The 21087-nt window shown below is 39.0% G+C and overlaps 1 protein-coding gene across 1 annotated transcript in view; it reads left to right on the top strand.

The window, feature by feature from the left end:
• Positions 1 to 21087, top strand: part of NEB (nebulin) — a 195472-nt gene that overhangs the window by 135608 nt on the left and 38777 nt on the right. Inside the window, exons 107-128 of the mRNA XM_045032832.1 lie at positions 196 to 303; positions 1258 to 1371; positions 1730 to 1927; positions 3147 to 3251; positions 4222 to 4326; positions 4842 to 4949; positions 5603 to 5710; positions 6585 to 6692; positions 7234 to 7338; positions 7429 to 7533; positions 7730 to 7828; positions 8103 to 8213; positions 8389 to 8493; positions 9706 to 9810; positions 10567 to 10671; positions 12400 to 12504; positions 12811 to 12915; positions 13667 to 13771; positions 14267 to 14371; positions 17493 to 17597; positions 19918 to 20022; positions 20229 to 20336. Coding sequence (XP_044888767.1) covers positions 196 to 303; positions 1258 to 1371; positions 1730 to 1927; positions 3147 to 3251; positions 4222 to 4326; positions 4842 to 4949; positions 5603 to 5710; positions 6585 to 6692; positions 7234 to 7338; positions 7429 to 7533; positions 7730 to 7828; positions 8103 to 8213; positions 8389 to 8493; positions 9706 to 9810; positions 10567 to 10671; positions 12400 to 12504; positions 12811 to 12915; positions 13667 to 13771; positions 14267 to 14371; positions 17493 to 17597; positions 19918 to 20022; positions 20229 to 20336 — 2427 coding nt within the window. The remainder of the gene's footprint in view (positions 1 to 195; positions 304 to 1257; positions 1372 to 1729; positions 1928 to 3146; positions 3252 to 4221; positions 4327 to 4841; positions 4950 to 5602; positions 5711 to 6584; positions 6693 to 7233; positions 7339 to 7428; positions 7534 to 7729; positions 7829 to 8102; positions 8214 to 8388; positions 8494 to 9705; positions 9811 to 10566; positions 10672 to 12399; positions 12505 to 12810; positions 12916 to 13666; positions 13772 to 14266; positions 14372 to 17492; positions 17598 to 19917; positions 20023 to 20228; positions 20337 to 21087) is intronic.

Below are 21087 nucleotides of genomic sequence, written 5' to 3'. Positions count from 1 at the left end.
TCACTCATGGAATGAGCTTTTGGGCCTGGTGGGTGATTATTCTGAACCAACATTCAGTCTATCGGGCTTGAGTAAGAGTTCAGAGGTCTGCAGGGGTTTAAGTTAAGATACAAATGATTTTGATTGCTTTCCTATACTGTGCGTTATGTAAGAGTTTTGAAAAACATATTCAGAGATCTTTGTATTCCCACTCAGAACCTGTACAAGGAAGCCTGGGATAAAGTGAAAGCCTCTGGTTACAAAATGTCCTCTGATTCCGTCTCTCTGTCTCGTGCCAAAGAACTGAAGCATAATGCTAGTATTGTAAGTGAACATAATATTTTAAGCGTCTCTATCTTTGCAGCTCATTAATGCTAGCAATAAAGCCCTTTTCTGCTTTGCATTTACATAGTACTATTTATTTTTATTTCAAATGTGTGTCTGTGAGTAGGTACACAGTCATTCATGCAATTAATTTCTTCTCTCCTGGCAGCCTTATTATCTGTTGACCACAACTTGGTTCTTGCTCGAAACAAGAGCCTTCTCAATCTTTCTACCAAATACTTCAATAAAAGATTGTCTTCTTATATCCCTAGCCAAAGTTTGCTTTCAGCAACTTCTTCACTTTTTATACTTCCAATTTTTAGATATAAGACAATAGGATCTAAACCTCTGGCTAGATTTGAATTTGAGATACTGTTACATTTCATGGATTTAACCACACAGGTTCAACTAAAGACATATTTCTGTGATTCATCTTTTGATGAGCAAAATTCACGATATGTAGTACTGTTGGAAAGCTCTTCCTGACAATCACTATACAAGACATATGCTAGATGGCCCTCATTCAGCAATCCATCCTATGCAACAAAGTACTTAAACATGTGCTTGAAGTTACACATGTGCTTAAGTGCTTTGCTGAATATGGATGGATTCATGCACATGCTTTGCTGAACTGAGACCCATAAAAGATAGTTCCCTTCCTGAACATTTTTATATCGACCTCTGGAAATACAAAGAGCTGGAATTATTTTCCTGCAATAAATTAATCAATTTGTTTATTCCTGCTATTTTACAAAATTCATCTGGAAGCTGTCATTATCTATATGGCATCATAGGTACACCTAACAAAACAGAAGACAAGACCTTGCCCTGAACTGCTTTCAGTCTCCACTGACCTCAAAGGAGTTGTGCCCACTTCAGTCACCAGTGAATGTGGCTCTAAAAATGTAGTTGTGTTACTGGAGGAAGTCATTTTTTCTCCTTGTCTCTGCTTAGGTCAAGTATCGGGAGGAATATGATAAGTTTAAAGCACTTTACACTCTACCCAGAAGCGTTGAAGATGATCCCAACACAGCAAGATGCCTTAGAGTTGGCAAGTTTAACATTGATGTAAGTATCTTTTTTAAAATTTAAGTTCTCCTGATAGTCAAAGCATCCACATTCATTAATCAAGATTTCATATTTAAATATGTTTGGCAACTATTGATATTTACTAACCTTTCTCCTGAACTTTCTCCAATATGTATAGAAATATGTTTATGTTCGTTCTGCTACATTTTCTTTTGTGGCTAAGCCTTTGATAGTGTATCTGTAGAACAAGGTCTACCCTACAAAAACTATAATGCTGAGGAACCTACTTATAACATGAAAATGTTTGTTCTAACTTCTATTGCATAAGAAAATCAACAATTGTAAATGATGTCAGACTCTTTTCTCCCATTATTAACATAATATTTTAATTTCACAGCGTCTGTACAAAGAAGTCTACGAAAAGAACAAGGCCAAAATCCACATTCTTCCAGACATGGTAGACATTGTAGCTGCTAGGGCCACACAGAAAAAAGTCAGTGAAATTGATTATCGCCTCCATCTCCATGAGTGGACCTGCCTACCAGACCTTCAGATCAACGCTCATGTTAGAAAAGTCACTGACCAGCTCAGTGAAGTAAGCCTACAAATTATATTATGTCACTGTTCAACTTTCAAAGAGATTTCTGTTGTTAGATTCTGTCTGTAATAGGTGAAATTGTGTTGCAGAAAAAATGTTGGAGCGTCCTGAGATTGCAATATTTGTGCATTGTTTTATGTCCGCACATAACATCTGTCCAAGACTGTTTACAAACATTGCTTATACCACAGGTGTTTAGCTTAGATCAAGCTGAACAGGTACAGTCTGGTTTCTCCCTGGTATGAACATCAGACCACAGCACTGCAAGTCTAGTGATCAGACAGTTCTCCAAACTCCTTCCCAGGTTGTGTTTATAAATTACCCAAAGTAATTAATCAATAGTGCAAGGTACTCTGGAGATTTTGATGCCCCAGGTGGGTTTACCCATGTGGTAAAAGGCTCTCTAGGATTGCTCCAGTATGGGGGCAGGCCAGAGGAAGGGCCATAGCTTCTGTGTTTCTGCAAATCCAGTGATACCAGGAGAACATGCAAGTGTTATTTGTGGGCAGTAGCTGCTACTCCATCAACTATTTGGGTGCAGTCAGTTACTCTGTCTATATGCAGGTAAAGTGAATTTCATCCACAGAATAGATATGCATACCAAAAAAGTTCAGAATTGCAGCCTTTTTTCAGTACTTCTTCTTTTTATTACTGTCTTTCATACCAATAAATATAGCTGCTGGAAACAGGGACTGTGAGAATTCCTTGCATTAGCACAGGTTTATGATCTTTCTGAAGATTTGTGTTTTCTGCTTAGTTTCAGAAAATACAAATTTTCACACAGTTGCTTAGATTTTTTTAAAGTATGTTTTGGTTGTATTTGCTTTTAAAAAAAACACACTCAGATTTTGAAAAAAAAAATGCCCAGAATCTGAGAGAGAAAGACAAATCATTTGTATTTGGCAAAATTCCCTGGATTTTGAAATGCCCTGCATTATTTCAGCAGCAATGCATCATTATGCAAAATACAGGTTAGTTGAAAACCTTCCTGTCAAACTAATTCTAATTGTATAGGCTCCCTCACCCTGCACCCTCAGTTCAGTTAAAAGCTAAAAGAACCAATAGTGCTTGTTGTATCAGGGTCCAGGCAAATTAGTTTCAGAATATTGGAAAAGATATTTACTATTGAAAGCTGCCATCTAGGGTTAATGTATAGCTAAGGGATTAAGCTATAGTGAAATTCTCAAACACTTCCTTGTTTTCTATAATACTCTAGATTGTTTACAAGGATGACCTTAACTGGCTGAAAGGCATTGGCTGCTTTGTTTGGGATACTCCTGAAATTCTTCATGCCAAACATGCATATGATCTTCGCAGTGATGTAAGTCTGAATTGTCTCTAATTCGGTTCTGCTTTTCAGTTTCCTTCACATCTAGTCTCACTCTTTAAACTACCATGGGGACAAAGCCTGGAAGGGCATTGCATTTCCTCCTTACACTGAAATGTTCAGATTGAGTTCTTTAAATTTTATTGATTTGCAATAATTAGGTGTTAGGAGGAGACCCCCCTCCCCCACAGGAAAGCACTCAAGCATTTGTTTAGTCCATGCATATTTAGAAAAGTGCTTAAGAATGGGCTTAAGTCTGATTGACGTTGGGATATACATGCTGAGATGCTCTCCAGGAATGGGAATGCTTTACTGAATCAGGGCCACTGATTGGATGTGGGAGAGGGCACAGGACTGGGGCAGAGAGTTGAGGTATGGGCTCTGGGAGGGAATTTGGGTGTGGGAGGGGGCTCAGGGCAGGGCTGGGGAGCAGGAGGGGGTGAGGGGTGCAGGCTCTGAGTGGCACTTATCTCGGGGGGCTCCCCGGAAGCTGCGACAGGGCCATTGTGCTTTGTACACAGTACAGCAGCACTGAATGAAAATCAATACAATCTAGAAGTGATATGTAATTGATTTTGATGAGTCAATTTTTTTTGCAGGCAAAGTTTTCTTACCCATTATTAGTTCAGGATTAAGCAGTTGAAGTAGTTGTAGATAATGGTTTTGATTACAAAGAACACATCTTCTCAGGAGTTTTTATTTAGAATATTGGGGATTCATGTTTTTTATGGTACATACAAATATTTAATAACAGAATAGTTATGTTATTGAAGTATTCTAATGTTCCCCGAGTGTAGTGCTATGACTGTTTTTATCTGGTCAAATGTCTCATCTGAGTACTTTTTTCTTTTCTTTTTGCTTAAATATAATTGACTTTACTGAATTACTAATATTGTGCATAAGCAAGTTGTTTAATTAAAAAAACAGACTTACAATAATCAAATTGTTTTCTTTCTCTCTGCAGATTAAGTACAAATCTAAGGCAGAGAAAATGAAGAATGACTACACCATGATCACTGACACTCCTTATTATGTCCAGAATGTCATTAGTGGCAAGAATCTGAGTGATGTAAGTCTTTATACCACATTTCATCCCTGTATGATATGTATCATGTCTCAATAATTCCAATAATGTGACATTTAATGACATGTTGGAATCACTTCATGCTAGTCCAGTACCACCCTTTGCTATACCATCAATAGAATATTAGGCAACAGCTGCTTTCAGCAGCATGGCAAGCATGTTCTACACAACATACCCTGAATGTGAAGCTTTTTCCCTCTACATATTTCAAAAGATGGTCCTGATAAGCCAGCAAACACTAATTGACCCACAATAAGTTAGACCAGGAATTCTTAAACTTCATTGTACCGTGCTTCTCTTCTGACAACAAATATTACTACACGACCCCAGGAGGGAGCCTATAACCTGAAGTCCTCGGGCGGTGAGGCTTGGCGACCCCATTAAAGCAGGATCGTGACCCACTTTGGGGTCCTGACCCACAGTTTGAGAATCACTGAGTTAGACAAACACATATCACAAAATGGTATCAATAGGCTAATTGTTTTTTTCTTATTTCCTAGGCTGTCTATCGCCATGCATATGTGCATAATATTAGAGGCAAAATGACCCCCACCGATAAAACAGTGGACTTGGTGCGGGCAAAGCATGCTCATAAGATACAGAGTGAAGTAAGTATCAAGTTTTCATTTCTAAGAGGATACTAAAGAATAATGGCCAACTTCTGCTGTTGGGTGTCACATACGCTACTTCAACAATGTTGGGAGTGTATATTTCCAGTTTACAAAACTCCAGGGAATTCTCCCCATTAGAACTGGTTATGTTCTCTGTGATTGTTCTCGGTGAAGATGCCAGCTCTGAATGCAAACCTTTCAGAGCCAGCAATCCAATCTGCGAGGCCGTCATTCTCTTTGCTGCACTCCAAGACTGGAGATCCAGAATACAGTCTGTTCAAAACCATCTGGCTTTTTGAAAGCCATCTATCCAAGACCCAGCCAGCATTTCTTCATTGCATTCTGGGTTTAGCGACAGAGTCCATTTTCTCCAAGCCTTGTCCTTGTACCCCAAACCCAGCTTGTGTGATGATTTCAGCTTTTCCTCTGGCCCATCATGGCTAGTCTTTATTGCTCTGAAATTAAACTAAAAAATCTCCGTGAATGTACAAGGATACCTGATGTAGCTTATTATCTGCATGCCTCAGATGACCTCAGTGGAGTTAAAAAGGGAAGGATTTGGTCCATTGCAAAGAAGATACTAGCTATGCAATACCAACAAACTCCCTCACATATTTTATGTAATTGTAACTTTTTTACTTTTCCTGCAGAATCTATACCGGGGGGCTGGCTTGCATGCCCTCCCCACTGGATACAAACTCCCACCAGATACTCCAGGCTTTAAGCTTGCTAAACATGTCCAATACATAGGCAGCGATGTAAGTAATATACTAAGTTCTTTTAAGATTTGGTTTGCAAGAGAGTATTCGGTGATCTCTAGGCATCCTATGTGAACGTACAATATTGCTATAAGGAAGTTGCTATTCAGCTATGCAGCTCATTGTGTTTGCCCTGAGTATCTGTAAAAGCTGATGAACTGTACAGAAATCTGAATATTTTGCTGTCATGACATAAATTTCCCTCTGATATTTATACCTTATCAAATGCATGAGAAGTGAAACAAAATCACTAATCTCAATAGAAATAGCCCCCCAAAGGTTAGTTTCTGCTACATCACAGAATCCAAATGTGTCATGAAATCTCTCAAAGTTAGCATATGTGTCTATTAAAGATGTGTGGCTTATTTTCCATAGTTCAGGATTCATAAGGGTCACATTTTGGGCTTGATTTAATACTATGTCAGTGGGAGCCACCTTGTCCCAGGAAAAATTAACCCCTGAGGAAGGGCAGGATAATCAGGATGATCTGGTGGGAGAGCGTGGCCTTGATTTGTGCTGGGGTGTCCTTCTGGCAGAAGCTCTCACAGATCTAGTTGAATCTGAACATCCTTTGGAGCCCTCAATACACCACCTACCCATACAGATTTTTAAAAGTTTAGGTGCTTACAAATGCATATAGATGCCTAGTAGGATTTTCAGACGTGCCTAGGCACCCACTCTCATCTGAATACCTTTAAAAGTCTGGCTCTTTGTGCTGTATAGAAGCTGCCAAACCTAAATATAGTCCTTTCTTTATATTGGCTGTAAATAGTAGTAGATAAACAGGCATTTATTACAGATGCAGTCACAGCCAACATCATATATGATTTTTCTTACACCCTTTTATTTTAAACCTTCTTTTTTAATTTTACAGCTTAAATACAAAGAAGCCTATGAGCACATCAAGGCTAAAGGCTACACTCTTGGACCCAAAGCTGTTGGCTTTGAGCATATAAAGAAAGTGAATAAAGTTCTTAATGAGGTACTGTAAATGTTAATTATTGGTATATATGTTTGTATTAATGCATCATTATTTGATATTTCTGGTGTATACTAAAATACATGACAACATCATTTCATAAAACAATCTAGCTGCTTTTTAATAAAAGCTGTTGGGAAACTGATAAGTCTCTTTGCTAGTGAGAGCCATATTTTCAACATTTTTTGGCCCAAAGCTTGCAAAAAACCCCACACACTTTCTTAACCATTGATTTTAAAATGTGCTTAAATTAAGCATATACATGATTTTTTGCATGATCTGGGCCTTAGATTCTCTGTAACACGTTTCCAAGATGTTAATAAAATAGTTGTTGTGAAATGTCTTTACCGTATAAGAACCAAACCTTTCTATTAAAGTGGTTCCATTTTCTCCTGTCCTTCTGTACTATCTAGTGCATGGAAGTAGAAGGAAGTCTGCGATTAATAGAGCAATAGCTATTTATTTTCTGCTAACCCAGATGCAGTGTGGTTTTCTTTCAAGAGTTCTGTTTTTAACACATGGAATACTCTCTCCTTTGGTGCAGAGGCTGTATAGGGAGATATACCACAAAAATAAGGACAAGATTCATACCACCCCTGACACACCAGAAATTCGCCAAGTCAAAGCCACACAGGAAGCTATCAGTGATGTATGTCTCATTTTTCAGTTTTATAAAAAGGAGATGCTTGGTATATTCAGCATGATTAAATATATGTAATATTTTCCCTTTTTCTTTCAGCTGATCTACAAGGCAGATTTCTTTAAGATGCAGGGACACTTGATTTCCTTGCCATACACCCCTCAAGTGATCCATTGCCGCCACGTTGGAGATATCACAAGTGATGTAAGCAAAGATACCTTGCCTTTGAATGTGATGGGCCAAACTCTTTTCCTAGTCACACATGTGCAGATGTTACTGGGAGAAGAATTTGACTTGACATTTAAATTGTATACAAGCTAAAATAATATGATTGTTTGATTATTCACTTTTTTCCAAAAGGATCAACTTTTAATTTTCTGTTATTATGCTTGCTTCACAGAATAAATACAAAGAGGATCTACACTGGTTGAGGGGCCTGGGTTGCTTCCTGTATGATACTCCTGATATGGTCCGTGCTCGTCACTTGCGGGAGCTTTGGGTATGTTCTTTTTTCTGACACGTAATTTAATATTGATTCATTATTTACTGATGCACAGTTGTCAAGATGATCTGTGGTAAGTGCTACGTCAGAATGATTAAGGAACTCAGAGTGTTTCGTGCCATGCTGCTTCAAAACAGCTGATTCAAAGTACTAGCAATTGAGCGTGATGCCGCTGTATCAGCCGTTACCCATGTTAGGCTCCCCTGTACATTTTCTATACACTGCTGAGAATACTGCAGCTTCAATATGTGTCATGTTTATTCATTTTCAGTCTAATTACGTATACACCAATACGGCAAAGAAGATGCGGGATAAATACAGTGTGGTTCTGGACACTCCCGAATACAGGAAAGTTCAGGAGCTGAAGGCACATTTGAGTGAAGTAAGTATTGCATTATTTTATCTGTTCAGGTTGGCAATGATCAAAAGAAGCTCAGATCATCTCACTGGCTTTCCTGATGTATTTTAGACCTTATCCTTTCCCAGCTTTGATTAACTAAATGCTAATTGAATATTTGTAAGAAAGAAAATAACTGCCAGGCTTTGTCTCCTTCTAGGTGGTTTACAGAGCTGCAGGCAAGAAGCAAAAGACAAAATTCACGTCGATCCTTGATACACCAGATTTCTTACGAGCCAAGAAAGGACAGAAAATACAGAGTCAGGTAAAATTCTTCCTTAATAGAAAAGGGGCTGGGAATCTGTGCTGATTGTTGAATCCATCTTACTACAGTGCTCCCCACAACCCTTCTCAAGTCAATTTAGAAATCTTAGAGATGACTTGTAATAATGATTAATACACATTTTCAAATGACAATATGATTCTCAAGCTCATGATGTTTCTTTAACAAACATGTCCAGTTCTCTTCATCTGAAGTAGCAGAAATCTTTATTAAACCCCCATACAACTGCATTCAGATTCTCTAAAATCCTAACCCAGGTAGCCAAATAAATCTGTCTTTATTAATGGGCGCATTAGCCAGGTAAAATGATGACATTTTTTAATTGATGTGCAGTCTGCCAAGTGATGTGAAAAACCTGCATGTACAGTTTAGACAAATAGGTAGGTCTAGCGTGTGCAGGTGTGTGTGTGTGTGTGTGTGTGTGAACACAGGCAGAAGTTACAAAGAGTTCTTCTCCCTTAGTGATAGGGGCCAGCACAATAGGGTTTCTTGCATTCACAGTGTGTAGAAGTTGCCTAGAGTGGCTGCAGCACTCAGTGGCTCAAAATAGGCCAGAACCAGAACCCCTCCTGCAACTGCTAGCACTCAGAGGCTAGCACAAGGTGGACTCCCCTCTGTACTTCTTTAAAGGTATAATTCATACATATGAGCAGTCTCCCCTCAGTGCCCCATGAGGTGCTGTGCTTGCCTTTGCCCTCCACATGTAGAATGTGTATGCAACACCTGGACGCTGTATCTCCTGCTATCTCCACTGCTGCATGTGGTTGTGAAAGCCAGAAACTTGCTTTTAATTAGTGCATCCACCATACGTGTTACTAATTTACACCTGGGTACGTTCCCTGTAGTTTTTCCAGTAAAGGTGAAACCATGGTCTTGTAAATAATCAGTAATGTTTTTTAAAGATGGCCCAGAATAAAAGCTCTTAATAAGGGCTGTGTGAAGGCCATTGCTATTATGCTCCTTTGGGATTTTGATTCGTAAATATTTTGCTGGCATTTATGGAGTAGCCAGAGTATTGAGATGGAAGAAGGATGAGGTGAGAGAGGGCCTGGAAGACGAATGACTGGATTACATTTTCATGATGTCTGTGTGTGCGTACGCATTTTCAGCACAGTCATTTTGTAGGGTTCCCAAGATAAAGTTAATTAGAAACATATATTTTTTGAACGTTCTGTTTTTCTTTCCTTGTCACAGTACTTGTATGTAGAGCTAGCCACCAAAGAGAGACCCCATCACCATGTTGGTGATCAGACCCCAGCCTTGACGCTTGCAAAACACGTGAAGGACATGGTCAGTGAGGTAAGATACCTGCTCCCATCTTCAGCACAGTTATACTATGTGACGGTTCCAATTCTAACATTGATAGGGGTGGGGAGTGTAGGGGTAACAGAACACAGTTTTATTTATTTTAAATCTTCTGATTCTTAAGTATTACATTTCCTTGTATGATCGCTGGGTATTTTTTCATTTAATATATAATTCTAACACAGAGAAATGTTTTATGAAAGAGAAAAATCATCTGCTTCTAAATGCATATTTGTAATATTCAGACTTATGAAGCCATGGAGGTAGCTTTAGCATCTGCCCCCTTGCCCCCACTAAAATAAAATAAAATAAATCCTTTCTGGGCTACATTAATAAATAAATGAAACACTGAATTTGGAACAGAAGCTGGTTTATGTGTTTATTAAAAGTGGACAAACGTTGTCATGGTACAAAACTATTCATTACAGTGATGTTCAACAACTATTATTTTTAGCTATAGTCCCAACCCCCAAAATAAAAAACGTGTCCACCCCTCTGTAAGGCATCATGCAGAGCAGATTGGTTAGGGCCTGGTTCTACATGGTGCTGAGCACCTTTCGGGAGCTGCTGAGCAACTTCAGCTCCCATCGACTTCAGTGGAAGTTGAATGCACTTAGTATCGTGCAGTAATGACGCTCAGCGAAGTGTACTACATGTAGCTTCCCTGGGTGCTAACACAGCATCAGCTGGGCAAATATCTTTGTAACTAATTATATTTTTGTTCTTTTCCCTCCTGCCATCTGATCTCAGAAAAAGTACAAAGCCCAATATGAGAAGATGAAGCACAAGTACACAACTGTCTCTGACACTCCTATCCTCATCAGGGCTAAGAAGGCTTACTGGAATGCTAGTGATGTATGTATCCTGCAGACACCATCACTGACACTTTCTCTCATCTTTCGATAGAGCAGAAAAGGCGCTAGGGAAAATGAACATATGGCAATATATAAAATAGACTGCCCGTGCATCCAAATCCCACTATGGTGCATGCTGTATCTGTCACTCTATCTCCATGCTGATCATAAAATGATGTCAGTGAGATTCCTATGTTTGGACTGAAGGCACCATATATCTTTTTATGTTTGTCTTTTTCCAGCCAATCTTGTGTTCAAATGTGCTAGTCAAAAAAAAAATTAAAAAAAAAAATGAGAGGATGAGAGAAATAAATCAGGACAAAATGAATTGCCTCCCCATGTGACATTTACAAATAATATAGATTAGAGTGAAAGTACTGATGCTGGAAGCAAGCACAGAAATGCTTTTATCCCACTTCTTCATCTCAGTGCTGTTTGAGGAATAAATCTCAGTCCTCACTGAGAGTTCATTCCCTTTTACTTAGAATGCAGATTCGGAAAAAATCAATTTCTGTCTGAGCTGACCTGGATAAGGATCTGAGGATGAAATAGGTTTTTGTTTCAAGTGTGGAATATTAATTTAAAATTACTTGTAGATGTGTTCTGCTATATAATGAGATCTGTGGTGTACCTTTCTGATTGCAAATTACCGCCTGGGCCATTAAAAGTCTGAAAGGTATTGGGCTTATGTATTGGGCTGCCCATCAGGTCAACTTGTTCAGTTACACATGTCCAAAATAGAAAGGCAAAAGACCTCAGCTCTGCACTGGTGATTGCGAGCTTTCGTGCTGCGAATGAGCTTCCCAGGTGTCATACAACAGAACTTCTGTGGGGATCAGGGTTTCTGCGCTATGGAGGTTGGGGAGTTTCCAGTAAACTTAGAACTGGAATGACCTTCTTGCTTTCCTCCATTCAGGGCATGCCTGGGGAAAAGGATGGATGTTTTTATACCAAATCCAGCACTCATTGCTGTTGTAAGGGTACTTCTGTGATGTACGGTGCCTTTCTTCTTCATCTTCACTCTTAGGGCACGTCTACATGTACAGCGCTGCAGCAGCACTGCAGTACCGATATAGCTGCACTGCCACCGCTGCAGTACGTGTGGTGAAGACGCTCTATGCCGATAGGAGATGGCTCTCCTGTCAGCATAAAAAAACAGCCCCGCGAGTGGCAGAAGCTGTGTCGGCGAGAGAAGCTCTCCCACCATCATAGCACTGTGCACATGAACGCTTAAGTTGCTGTAACTTATGTTGCTCAGGGGGGTGGAATATTCACAACCCTGAACAACATAAGTTTTGCTGACAGAGGCTGTACTGTAGACATAGCCTAAGGGTGAGCAGGGAAAATCCCTGCTTTGATAGGCCTAATCTTTCCTCTCTGACTGAGTTCCAGTTTGGATCTCAGTCAGGCAGTTAATTTTGGGCAACAAAGCTTCTTAAATTTTCCTAGGCTCCACATTAACATGATGGGAGATGATGCATCCCCCTGTGTCATTCTCATGAGCCCAATTTCCATAATGAACCTGGGTGAGACTTCACCTATGGCAGTGTGTGACCCTTTCTAGAAGTGTGAAGTGTTTTTGTTGAGAGACCACGGAAGGTCAAAACCAAGTTTCTGTGGGCAAGCAGCTACGGAGGCAGTTCTAGACTTAAGAGAGGCCTATACATTTAGCTTTAATAATTGCTGGCAGACTATATAACTAATTTGTTCATATTTTTCTTCTTATCAGCTGCGCTACAAAGAGACCTTTGAGCAGGCAAAGGGTAAATATCACACAGTGAAAGATGCCTTGGATATTGTCTATCATCGCAAGGTCACTGATGACATCAGCAGTGTATGTATACAGCACTTCTAGTCCTGATTAATATTTGTCATTAACTGTATGACACTAGAGCTTTTATATTTAATTCCCTCCCAGTGAAAGATCCTGGGTCTAATTCTCATTTACACTAAGGCCACTTCGCATTACTAATGTGGTGTAAAAGGTTAGTATAAATGAGAATCAGGCCCCACATTTAAGTACGTCTTTGGGGAGAGTCAGTAGTGAGAAGTAGGAATGGCATAAAATTGGGTGACTAATGTGTTATGTTTTCAAACTGTTTTACATCATTTACAACTTTCTTTTCAACTCCTTTTGTAGGTGAAATATAAGGAAAACTATGTGAGCCAGTTGGGAATCTGGAGATCTATCCCAGACCGTCCGGAGCACTTCCATCATCGTGCAGTCACAGATGCTATCAGCGATGTGAGTTTGAATGGTTATTGTATATTAGACATTGCATTTTTAAAGCAGGTGTCCAAAATGGAGTGTCACTTAACTCCTCTCAGGTATCGTCTGCTGAAATGAAAGAGTGATCATTTTCGCAGTTGCCCGGCATGTTTTCAGAATCAACAGAGCAAATCAAGTGAATAAGGCCACTTCCTATTGAAAGCAGTGACAAAATTAGGGCCCAATTCAACTTCCACTGAAGTCCATGGCATGGACTTCAGTGGAAGTTGAATTGGGCCCTAATTTTGTTGCTTGAACTTGTTTGTCACATGACAAGCCCCTAGCAACACTTTAGCAGTCTTCCTGGCTTATTACAACATGTGAAAGACACTGGTACTTTTAACTATCTCAGTGGTGATTTTTTGTGAGCATGTTATTGAGACATAAAAACAACGTTCATTTTTTTTCATGGCTTATATTTAATATGTGAAATCCTGTGGAATCACTCCCACTGGAGTCAGGATTTAACCCAATGACTCTTCTGGGCTTGCTCTCAATTACAACTGTGCAACCCCAATGATTTAACTGAGGTTACAAGCTGGCCCCCTAATTGTATAAAAACAAATGTAGTTAGCAAGGTAATTGATGCAGGAACTCACATAACTATTACTGTCATGTGTTAGACTTAGATCTGGATGGTATTTCAGCATTAATAGGATAATATTTTTTTTTGCTAACTGAAATTATTCCAAGTTTTTTAATTTATCTTCTTACTTTCTTTCTACAGTTTAAATACAAAGAAGACTTATCATTGCTTAGAGGCTTTGGTTGTTATGCCTGGGATACTCCTGATCTTACTCTGGCAGAAAAGAACAAAGTCCTCTACAGCGGGGTACATAAATCTCTTCATGACTTTTGGAAGAATTGTTTTAAAGTTTGGTTGTGTGATGATTATCTTTTAGCTAAAGGACCAAATTCTGCCCTCCGATATGGATATGAATATTTCAGGGCAGAATCTGGTGCAACACATTTTAAATAATCCAAGTTACAGTATCATACAGATCAGAGTAAAGGGACCTTTTAGTTAATCCTTTCTATCCACTGCCAATGCAATTGTTCTCTACTGAACATTTTTTAGTGTTTCCAAGTCTAATTTCTAATGTCTGAAGGTTTGATGTTTCCATTGCTTTCCTTGGAAGACCATTACAAACAGTAGACTTCTATATCTACAGCTACATTACCCAAGTAATATTTTTCATTTTTAAATGTATTTATATATGCAATAATTCCACTATTCCTTTGGTGTAGACATTTTTTCAATTTATATTTTTTCATGGTCTTTCTTTTAATTTTATTCTGGAATAACTAGTTTCTTTGTTTTCTCCAGTGTAAGTACAAGGAGTCATTTGAAAAGACGAAGTCTCAGTTTGAGTATGTAGCAGACTGTCCAATTAATAGGCATTTTAAACATGCAACTCAGCTAATGAATGAGGTAAGTACGATAACAGACCTGTATAGCATATCATGATGAAGTGGCATCTCAAGGCCCGTCATTAAATTAAAAGTTCATCTGTCCTGCATAGTGGAAAATACATTGAAATAAATGAAAAGCTACTGAAAACAAATGTGTCTTAAAGTTAGACAAAAATGAAGAAGGGCAGGGATGTTCTTGATACCTATGGTGATGAGTAAAGCAGGTGTATAATAACTAAAACAGAGTAACCTTTTGACCCACATTTTAGCAGTGAAAATGCAAAGAGCTCTCTCAGTTGCTGACCAATAAAAAGTCAGTAACTCCGAAAGGTATCAGTTTCCTTTTTAGAAACAGGGTTTTAAATCAGTAAAACTTAACTTGTGATTTTCATGTGAAAATGGTAAAGAATCACACTGAATAAAGAACTTCATTAGCATTAGGAAAACAATACTACCCACAAAACTATTCTATCCAGCTCTGTGTTTCAACACAGAGCTTCAGGCTAGAATTCCCCAGCTCTTGCTGCAGATTTAAAGAAACAGTGCACAATGGTAACCAATTGCAACTGGGCCAAGATTAAAGTAATCTGATAATGTAACCACTGTGACTCCTAGAACAGATGCTGTATTTTATAAATGATGAATTAAGCCTTTTTAAAACTCTGTTCTAGACATAGTTTTTGTCAGCCTAAAGCTGGCATACAGATCTCCAGTATATAACCAAACTCAACCTCTAGCACTTTTTGACATGACAGTTGATGTTCAGAATATAGCATCTAGATATTTTATTTTACTCAGCTGACATCTTCTCACAGTGTTTACCATTAAAATGTCAACATTTAGTAGCAGATGCAAAACAGTATTTCTTCTTCTAAGTATAGAAAAAAATGATTGTATTTCCAATACCACTGTGTCATAATTGTTCACAATTGCAGATATTACAAAGAACCAGCGCATGCTATAAGGGGCCTCTTATATCATAGAGTTATCTTTGTTAAACAGCACAAATGAGCTATTTTAATGTCAGGCATAAAATATATATTTTAATGCAGTTGCATGTGTTTAAATAAGCTTGCCATAAGTGTATTTTACAACATGATTTATAGTGATACATCCCAATGATATTTACAGAAATGTGGATGATATAACATTGTATTGAGTAGTGTATATTTGTGCAGTAGGGATTTAATTTTCAATATATTGACCATCTAGGGATGATTCTGAAGTTCTTTTGAATGCAGAATGGGTATTACAAGGCAGCTTAGGAGAGAGTTGCAGAAAGGGGCTGTAGTCTTTTTTTTTAAGTTTTACCTTGTATCCTTAAATATAAATTTGGGCATTTGTTTTATAGATAAGGCTATGATTATGTCATGGAGGTCACAGAACTCAAGAAATCTGTGACTTCCAGAGACCTCTGTGACATTTTCTGCCCCAGGCTGGAGTTCCCAGCTGGCCCCTCCACAGCTCCCAGACCCCGCTCTGGTGAGGGGGACCCTGCAGCTCCCAGCTGCGGTGGGTCGACCCTGCAGCTCCCAGCCGCAGCAGGCAGTGGGGGAACTCCCGCAGAGCTCCCAGCTGCTGTGGCAGGCAAGAGGACCCTGCAGCAGCCCAGTCCCCATGGCGGGGGACCCTGGAGCTCCCACTTATTACAGGTGGCAGGGAACCCCGGAGCTCCCAGCCACCATGGGTGGTGCGGGGCCCAGAGCTGCTCAGCTGCCATGCAGCGGGATCCCAGAACTCTTACTCACGATGGCGGCAGGGACCCTGGAGTCCCATTTTGTCAGTGATATTTTTAGTCGGAGACAGGTCACAGGCTTCCATGAATTCTTGTTTATTGCTTTTTAGAGCACAGGTCTGGGCATCTGGTTTCTTGGTTTCTCTCTCTGGGTTGGCCAGTAGCTTTTGTGTTGCCTTGGATTAATCACTGGGGTCTGGGAGCTGTCCATGACTTTTACAAAAAATATCCGTGACAAAATCTTAGCCTTATTTATAAATTATCCATTTTTCCTCTGCTTTTTCTTTATTTTTCTAATTTGGGTGAGGTCCTGAACAATATCCTTTTAAATATTAAATATTATGCACAGTAAGGTGTCAGCTTTGAAGCTGTTATCTCAGTGTTTCTTTGTGCCCTCGCCTTTTTACTTTGCTACAATTTAACATACAAATCTGAGTATGAGAAGAGGGAAGATCATTATAGTTTTGTTGTGGATGAGTCTAGAATCTTACTGGCCAAATGGAGAGATGAACTGTAGCAATGCTGACCAGTGCAAGCAAAATGTGGCTGGATCGCACACAACACGTCTTTATCTGCCTGAAATATCTATAGCCAATGATGTCATAGTCCCACCTATGATATTACAGTCTTCTAATTTAGTGTTATCAGACAGTATCTGTTTTGCCACCCGAAGACCACAGCTGCTTTTTGAGTTAACTAGTTTATGTCATTTCTCTATGTATTCTCATATATTGTGCATCAGTTGATACTTGCATGACATATTTCTCAGAGACACAAGGTGGGGGAGGTAATATCTTCTATTGGACCATCTTCTGTTGGTGAGAGAGACAAGCTTTCAAGCTTACATAGAGGAAGTTGGTCCAATAAAAGATATTACCTCCTCCACCTTGTCTCTCTCATATCCTGGGACAGACAGGGCTACAACAATCCTGCATACAACTTTCTCACCTACAGTCTGATCCAGTGCCCATTGAAATCAGTGGAAAGAGTCTGATTGACTTCAGTGGATGTTGTATCATGCGCTTATTCTTGACTATGTTTCTTTTTTTTAAATGATTTTTACACTTATTTTTTCCATCTAATTGCAAATATAAGGCAACTGTGGACTTGTTCGATTGGTTAAATGCCCTTTTGGTCTAAGATTCTTATTTTCCAAAAGGTGTTCCAATGTTCTGATTGTTTTAAGAAGTTGGTAAATCATTGCAAGCCCTACAAATTGGCACCATTAATTAAAAATGTGTGTTTAAAATTGTACGGCTGCATATTGTCCAGGCATGCAATGATGTGAGTACACATACTATGCTTGCCTAAATCTCATCACTGTGAATGTGACTGTGATCTAAAACTGTACTGTTCATTGACTTCACAAGTATCTTTTGTGCTTCATTGCTCTTTTCATGGACAGAAAAAATACAAGTCTAGTGCCAAGTTGTTCCTGCAACATGGATGTAATGAAATTCTGAGACCAGATATGCTGACAGCACTTTACAACACAAACTTGTGGAGCCAGGTAATGTGAATGGTTTCTGTTGGAGGAAGGCATTATACACACAGTTTAGCTGCTAGAATGTTTAACATTTTAATATTTATGAATTCTCTGAATTTCTACTGATCTTGAGCTCTAATGTTTCCCCGGGCATTTGCTACTCTTTACTTGGTAATGGAGCATCTGAAATTACACCTGTTATTCCCTGGGCCTGATTCAGCTCCCATAGGAGCCTGAACTGGTTTTCCATTCATCTACTGGGCCATATTATAACCCTCAGTAAAAAATGTTAATCATGAATATTTCCTAATGTAGTTCATCGGCCAAATCCTGCAAATTCTTACATATGTGAGTAACTTTACTCATGTTCATAAGTGTTTGGAGGATGAAACTGTAAAAGTGGCATTGTATCCCATCCATCACTCATATCACCCAGGACCCAGTTATGCCATCCTTTCTCATATTGAGTGTTACCTTGCCCTGTGCACAGTCCCCTTGACAGAATTGGCTCATGAATGTAATTTAAACCTAAGGAAGCATTTATTTTATGCATTTATCAGCAGCTCTGTACTGAAAATGGTATGGAGTCCCACCAGCCCAGGTGGAGCATTGGGAGTCATAGTCTCTCCAGAAGACCCATACTTTTCAGAGCGCTACAGTAGTGCAAGGAGTAATGCAGTGTACTCTTGCCACTGTGTGTGGGGGGGGAGAGGGGGACACGAGGGAATTGTGGCTCCACCTACTCCATGCCTCAGCTTTTCTTTTTATCCAGTTTAGTTTCCAGGCAGTCCTTCTGCAGGCATGCAATGGGGAGAAGCTCTTTATTCCTTTATGTTCATATTGGGCAGAGGGGAGCACAATTTAGCTATTTCATTATTACAGAACAAAGAAAAAACAAACGCTTTTAAAATTTTGATTATGAAGAAAGGTAAATTCATCAACACGGAAATGATTCTAATATTTAGTGTTTAGATTTAGTTTTCCAGACTCATCAAATCTGGACTCCTACATAGTTTCTGAATGTACCAGGCGGATGTTAATGCAACTCATTCCAGAGCTGTTACATATTTATACCTGTACTTGAGTCAACAGCATTTGTTAATGTTTAAATTTTGTAAAATTCCATTCTGTGTCCTCATTCCATACATACTTGTTACCCATGTCATTGGCAAAAAAGTAAACAAAGCAACAACACCACAAAAACCCCATCCACAACACCCTTTTCTAATAGGCCAGCTAATGCTGTTCCTTTTCAGCTACACATGGAAAATGTAATATTGCAAAGCAATTACATGGGAGCTAATAGACTGAGACTATATCAACATTAATAAAATCCCACAGCACAGCACTAAGATGGCAAAGGCATTTGTTAGACAATTTCTGTTGAATTCAGCAATGGAATTCTATTTATTTTCTTGTTTAAAATGTTGCCAAGTAAACTCTGGCATATTTGAAGTACGGAAAATAAGCACTCAGCCTGACCTGCATGTTCACATGAGACGAGTCTGTTCTGAGTGTTGTTTGTATGCTCTTTTCTTTATTTTGTGTCCCTTGCTGTTCTGGTCTCTAATGCATGCATTATTTTCTCATTTTTTAACCAAAATATTCTCAGTTTGGATGATTCAGGGAATAAAGTGAAAGTTAGTTTTTTTTAACAAACTCTCAATTTCCTCCACCATCCCTAGCCCATCTGTAGTAAATTTTCATTCTTAGTGCCCAGTCCTGCTCTCATTGTATTTCATGAGAACAGGATTAGGCCCAGAGCTGGACAAAATGACCCTCAAAGAAACTATATACACATATTTCAAGCATTGTTATGTTTTGGTGCCCCAATATTGTTTGGCACACAACGAAATATTTAGAGGGGTTGCTTGGTCCAGTCTGCCATGTTTATATTTTCCCAAACCTTAATTAAAGTCTTTCAGTCTGGTACTGATTTTAAAAGGGAATCTTGTCCAGTGTGATTAAAAACAAAAGCAGCACTTTCACTGACCTTACAGAACTGCTTAGAATCCTTTTTAATCTCAGAGTTCTATTTTACACCTTCAGGCCAATGTACTTGCCGTGCCAGACTGTGGAGCTCTTATTCATGTTGGAATCAGCATGAGACCACATGTGGGAGTAACTCACACAAACAGGGCCAGATGCTCCAATATGAATAAGGGCTTCTTTCAGTCTGGCTCATAGGGCCACATTCTGTCTATGCATGCATGCCCAGCTTCCACTGACTTCAGTGGGAGATGGGCCCATACATTGCAGTATGCAAATTTAACATGATTGTGTCTCTTCTTGAAGATGTTTTCTTGTTTCATATAGTTAATGTCCTCTTCTTTGACCCTATTAGTTTAAATACAAGAGGCAGTATGAAATGCAGAAGGACAAGTTTACTTCAATCGTGGATACCCCAGAACATCTGAGGACTGCAAAAGTCAACAAGCAAATCAGTGAGGTAACTATAATTACCATAATATCATAATGCTAAATATATCTTAAGTACATCTTCCTACTCTGAATTGTGACCTTTGAAGTATGCTAATTAAAAAATTGAGTCCTCCTCAGCCACAATAAAATATTTTTCAACTTGATTTTTTTTAAAACACTTAAATTGTACCTGCTTACCCAGAATAAATATGATTTAACAATTTTTACCCTCAGATTATTTACAAGATGGAATTTGAGAAGGCCAAGTCTAAAGGGTACACCACAATCCATGACACCCCTCTCTTACTACTTATGCGCAAGGTCAAAGACAGAATAAGTGATGTAAGTAAACTATGCCTGGCATGTGATATCAGTACGATGCATAATTAACCTTTATTTTACTACACAATACTGTTTGTTTCTGCCTTGTAGGTAATGCTTCCATAACGACTAGCCTCTTATTGAATTAAAATAATATTGATATATTCTAAATTTCCTCCTGTCGCATCTGACACATTCACAGGCAATATAACAATGTTTTGAAAAGCTATACTCATTCATGTAGCTTTTCAGCGTAGTTCATGGGATAATGATGGGTGGACTAGAACAGTTCTTACCTGTAATGAAAGCTGCAGGTTGAGCTATTCTCTTTTGAGAGCACAGGTCTGGGCATCTGGTTGGTTTCTCTCTCTGGGTTGGCCAGTAGCTTTTGTGTTGCCTTGGATTAATCACTGTCACGCCATTTTCCCATCCATACTGTGGGGATAATAAATACCCCAGAGCAGTGTGGCTAAATTAATTAATGTATGTAAAAGACTTTTGAAATTCTCAGATGAATGGTGCTATAGAAAAGAAAGGATGAAAGTATAGGAGAGCAAGGCTGGTCCAATGGCTATAGCACTACTCTAGGAACTGAGAGCTCTGGGTACAAGTCCTGCTTTGCTACAGACTTCCTGTGTGACCTTGGGCAAGTCATTCAGTTGTTTTGAGCTTCAGATCCTTATCTGTAAAATCAGAATAATAGGATTTCCCATCCTCATAAATACATAAAAGATTGTGAGGTACATGGATACAACAGTAATGAGGGCCATAT

The sequence above is a fragment of the Mauremys mutica genome, chromosome 10 (genome assembly GCF_020497125.1).
Source record: "Mauremys mutica isolate MM-2020 ecotype Southern chromosome 10, ASM2049712v1, whole genome shotgun sequence".
In the NCBI taxonomy this organism is placed as follows: Eukaryota; Metazoa; Chordata; order Testudines; family Geoemydidae; genus Mauremys; species Mauremys mutica.
Note: the sequence above shows the minus strand (reverse complement) of the source record. Positions and strands in the feature narration are given on the sequence as shown.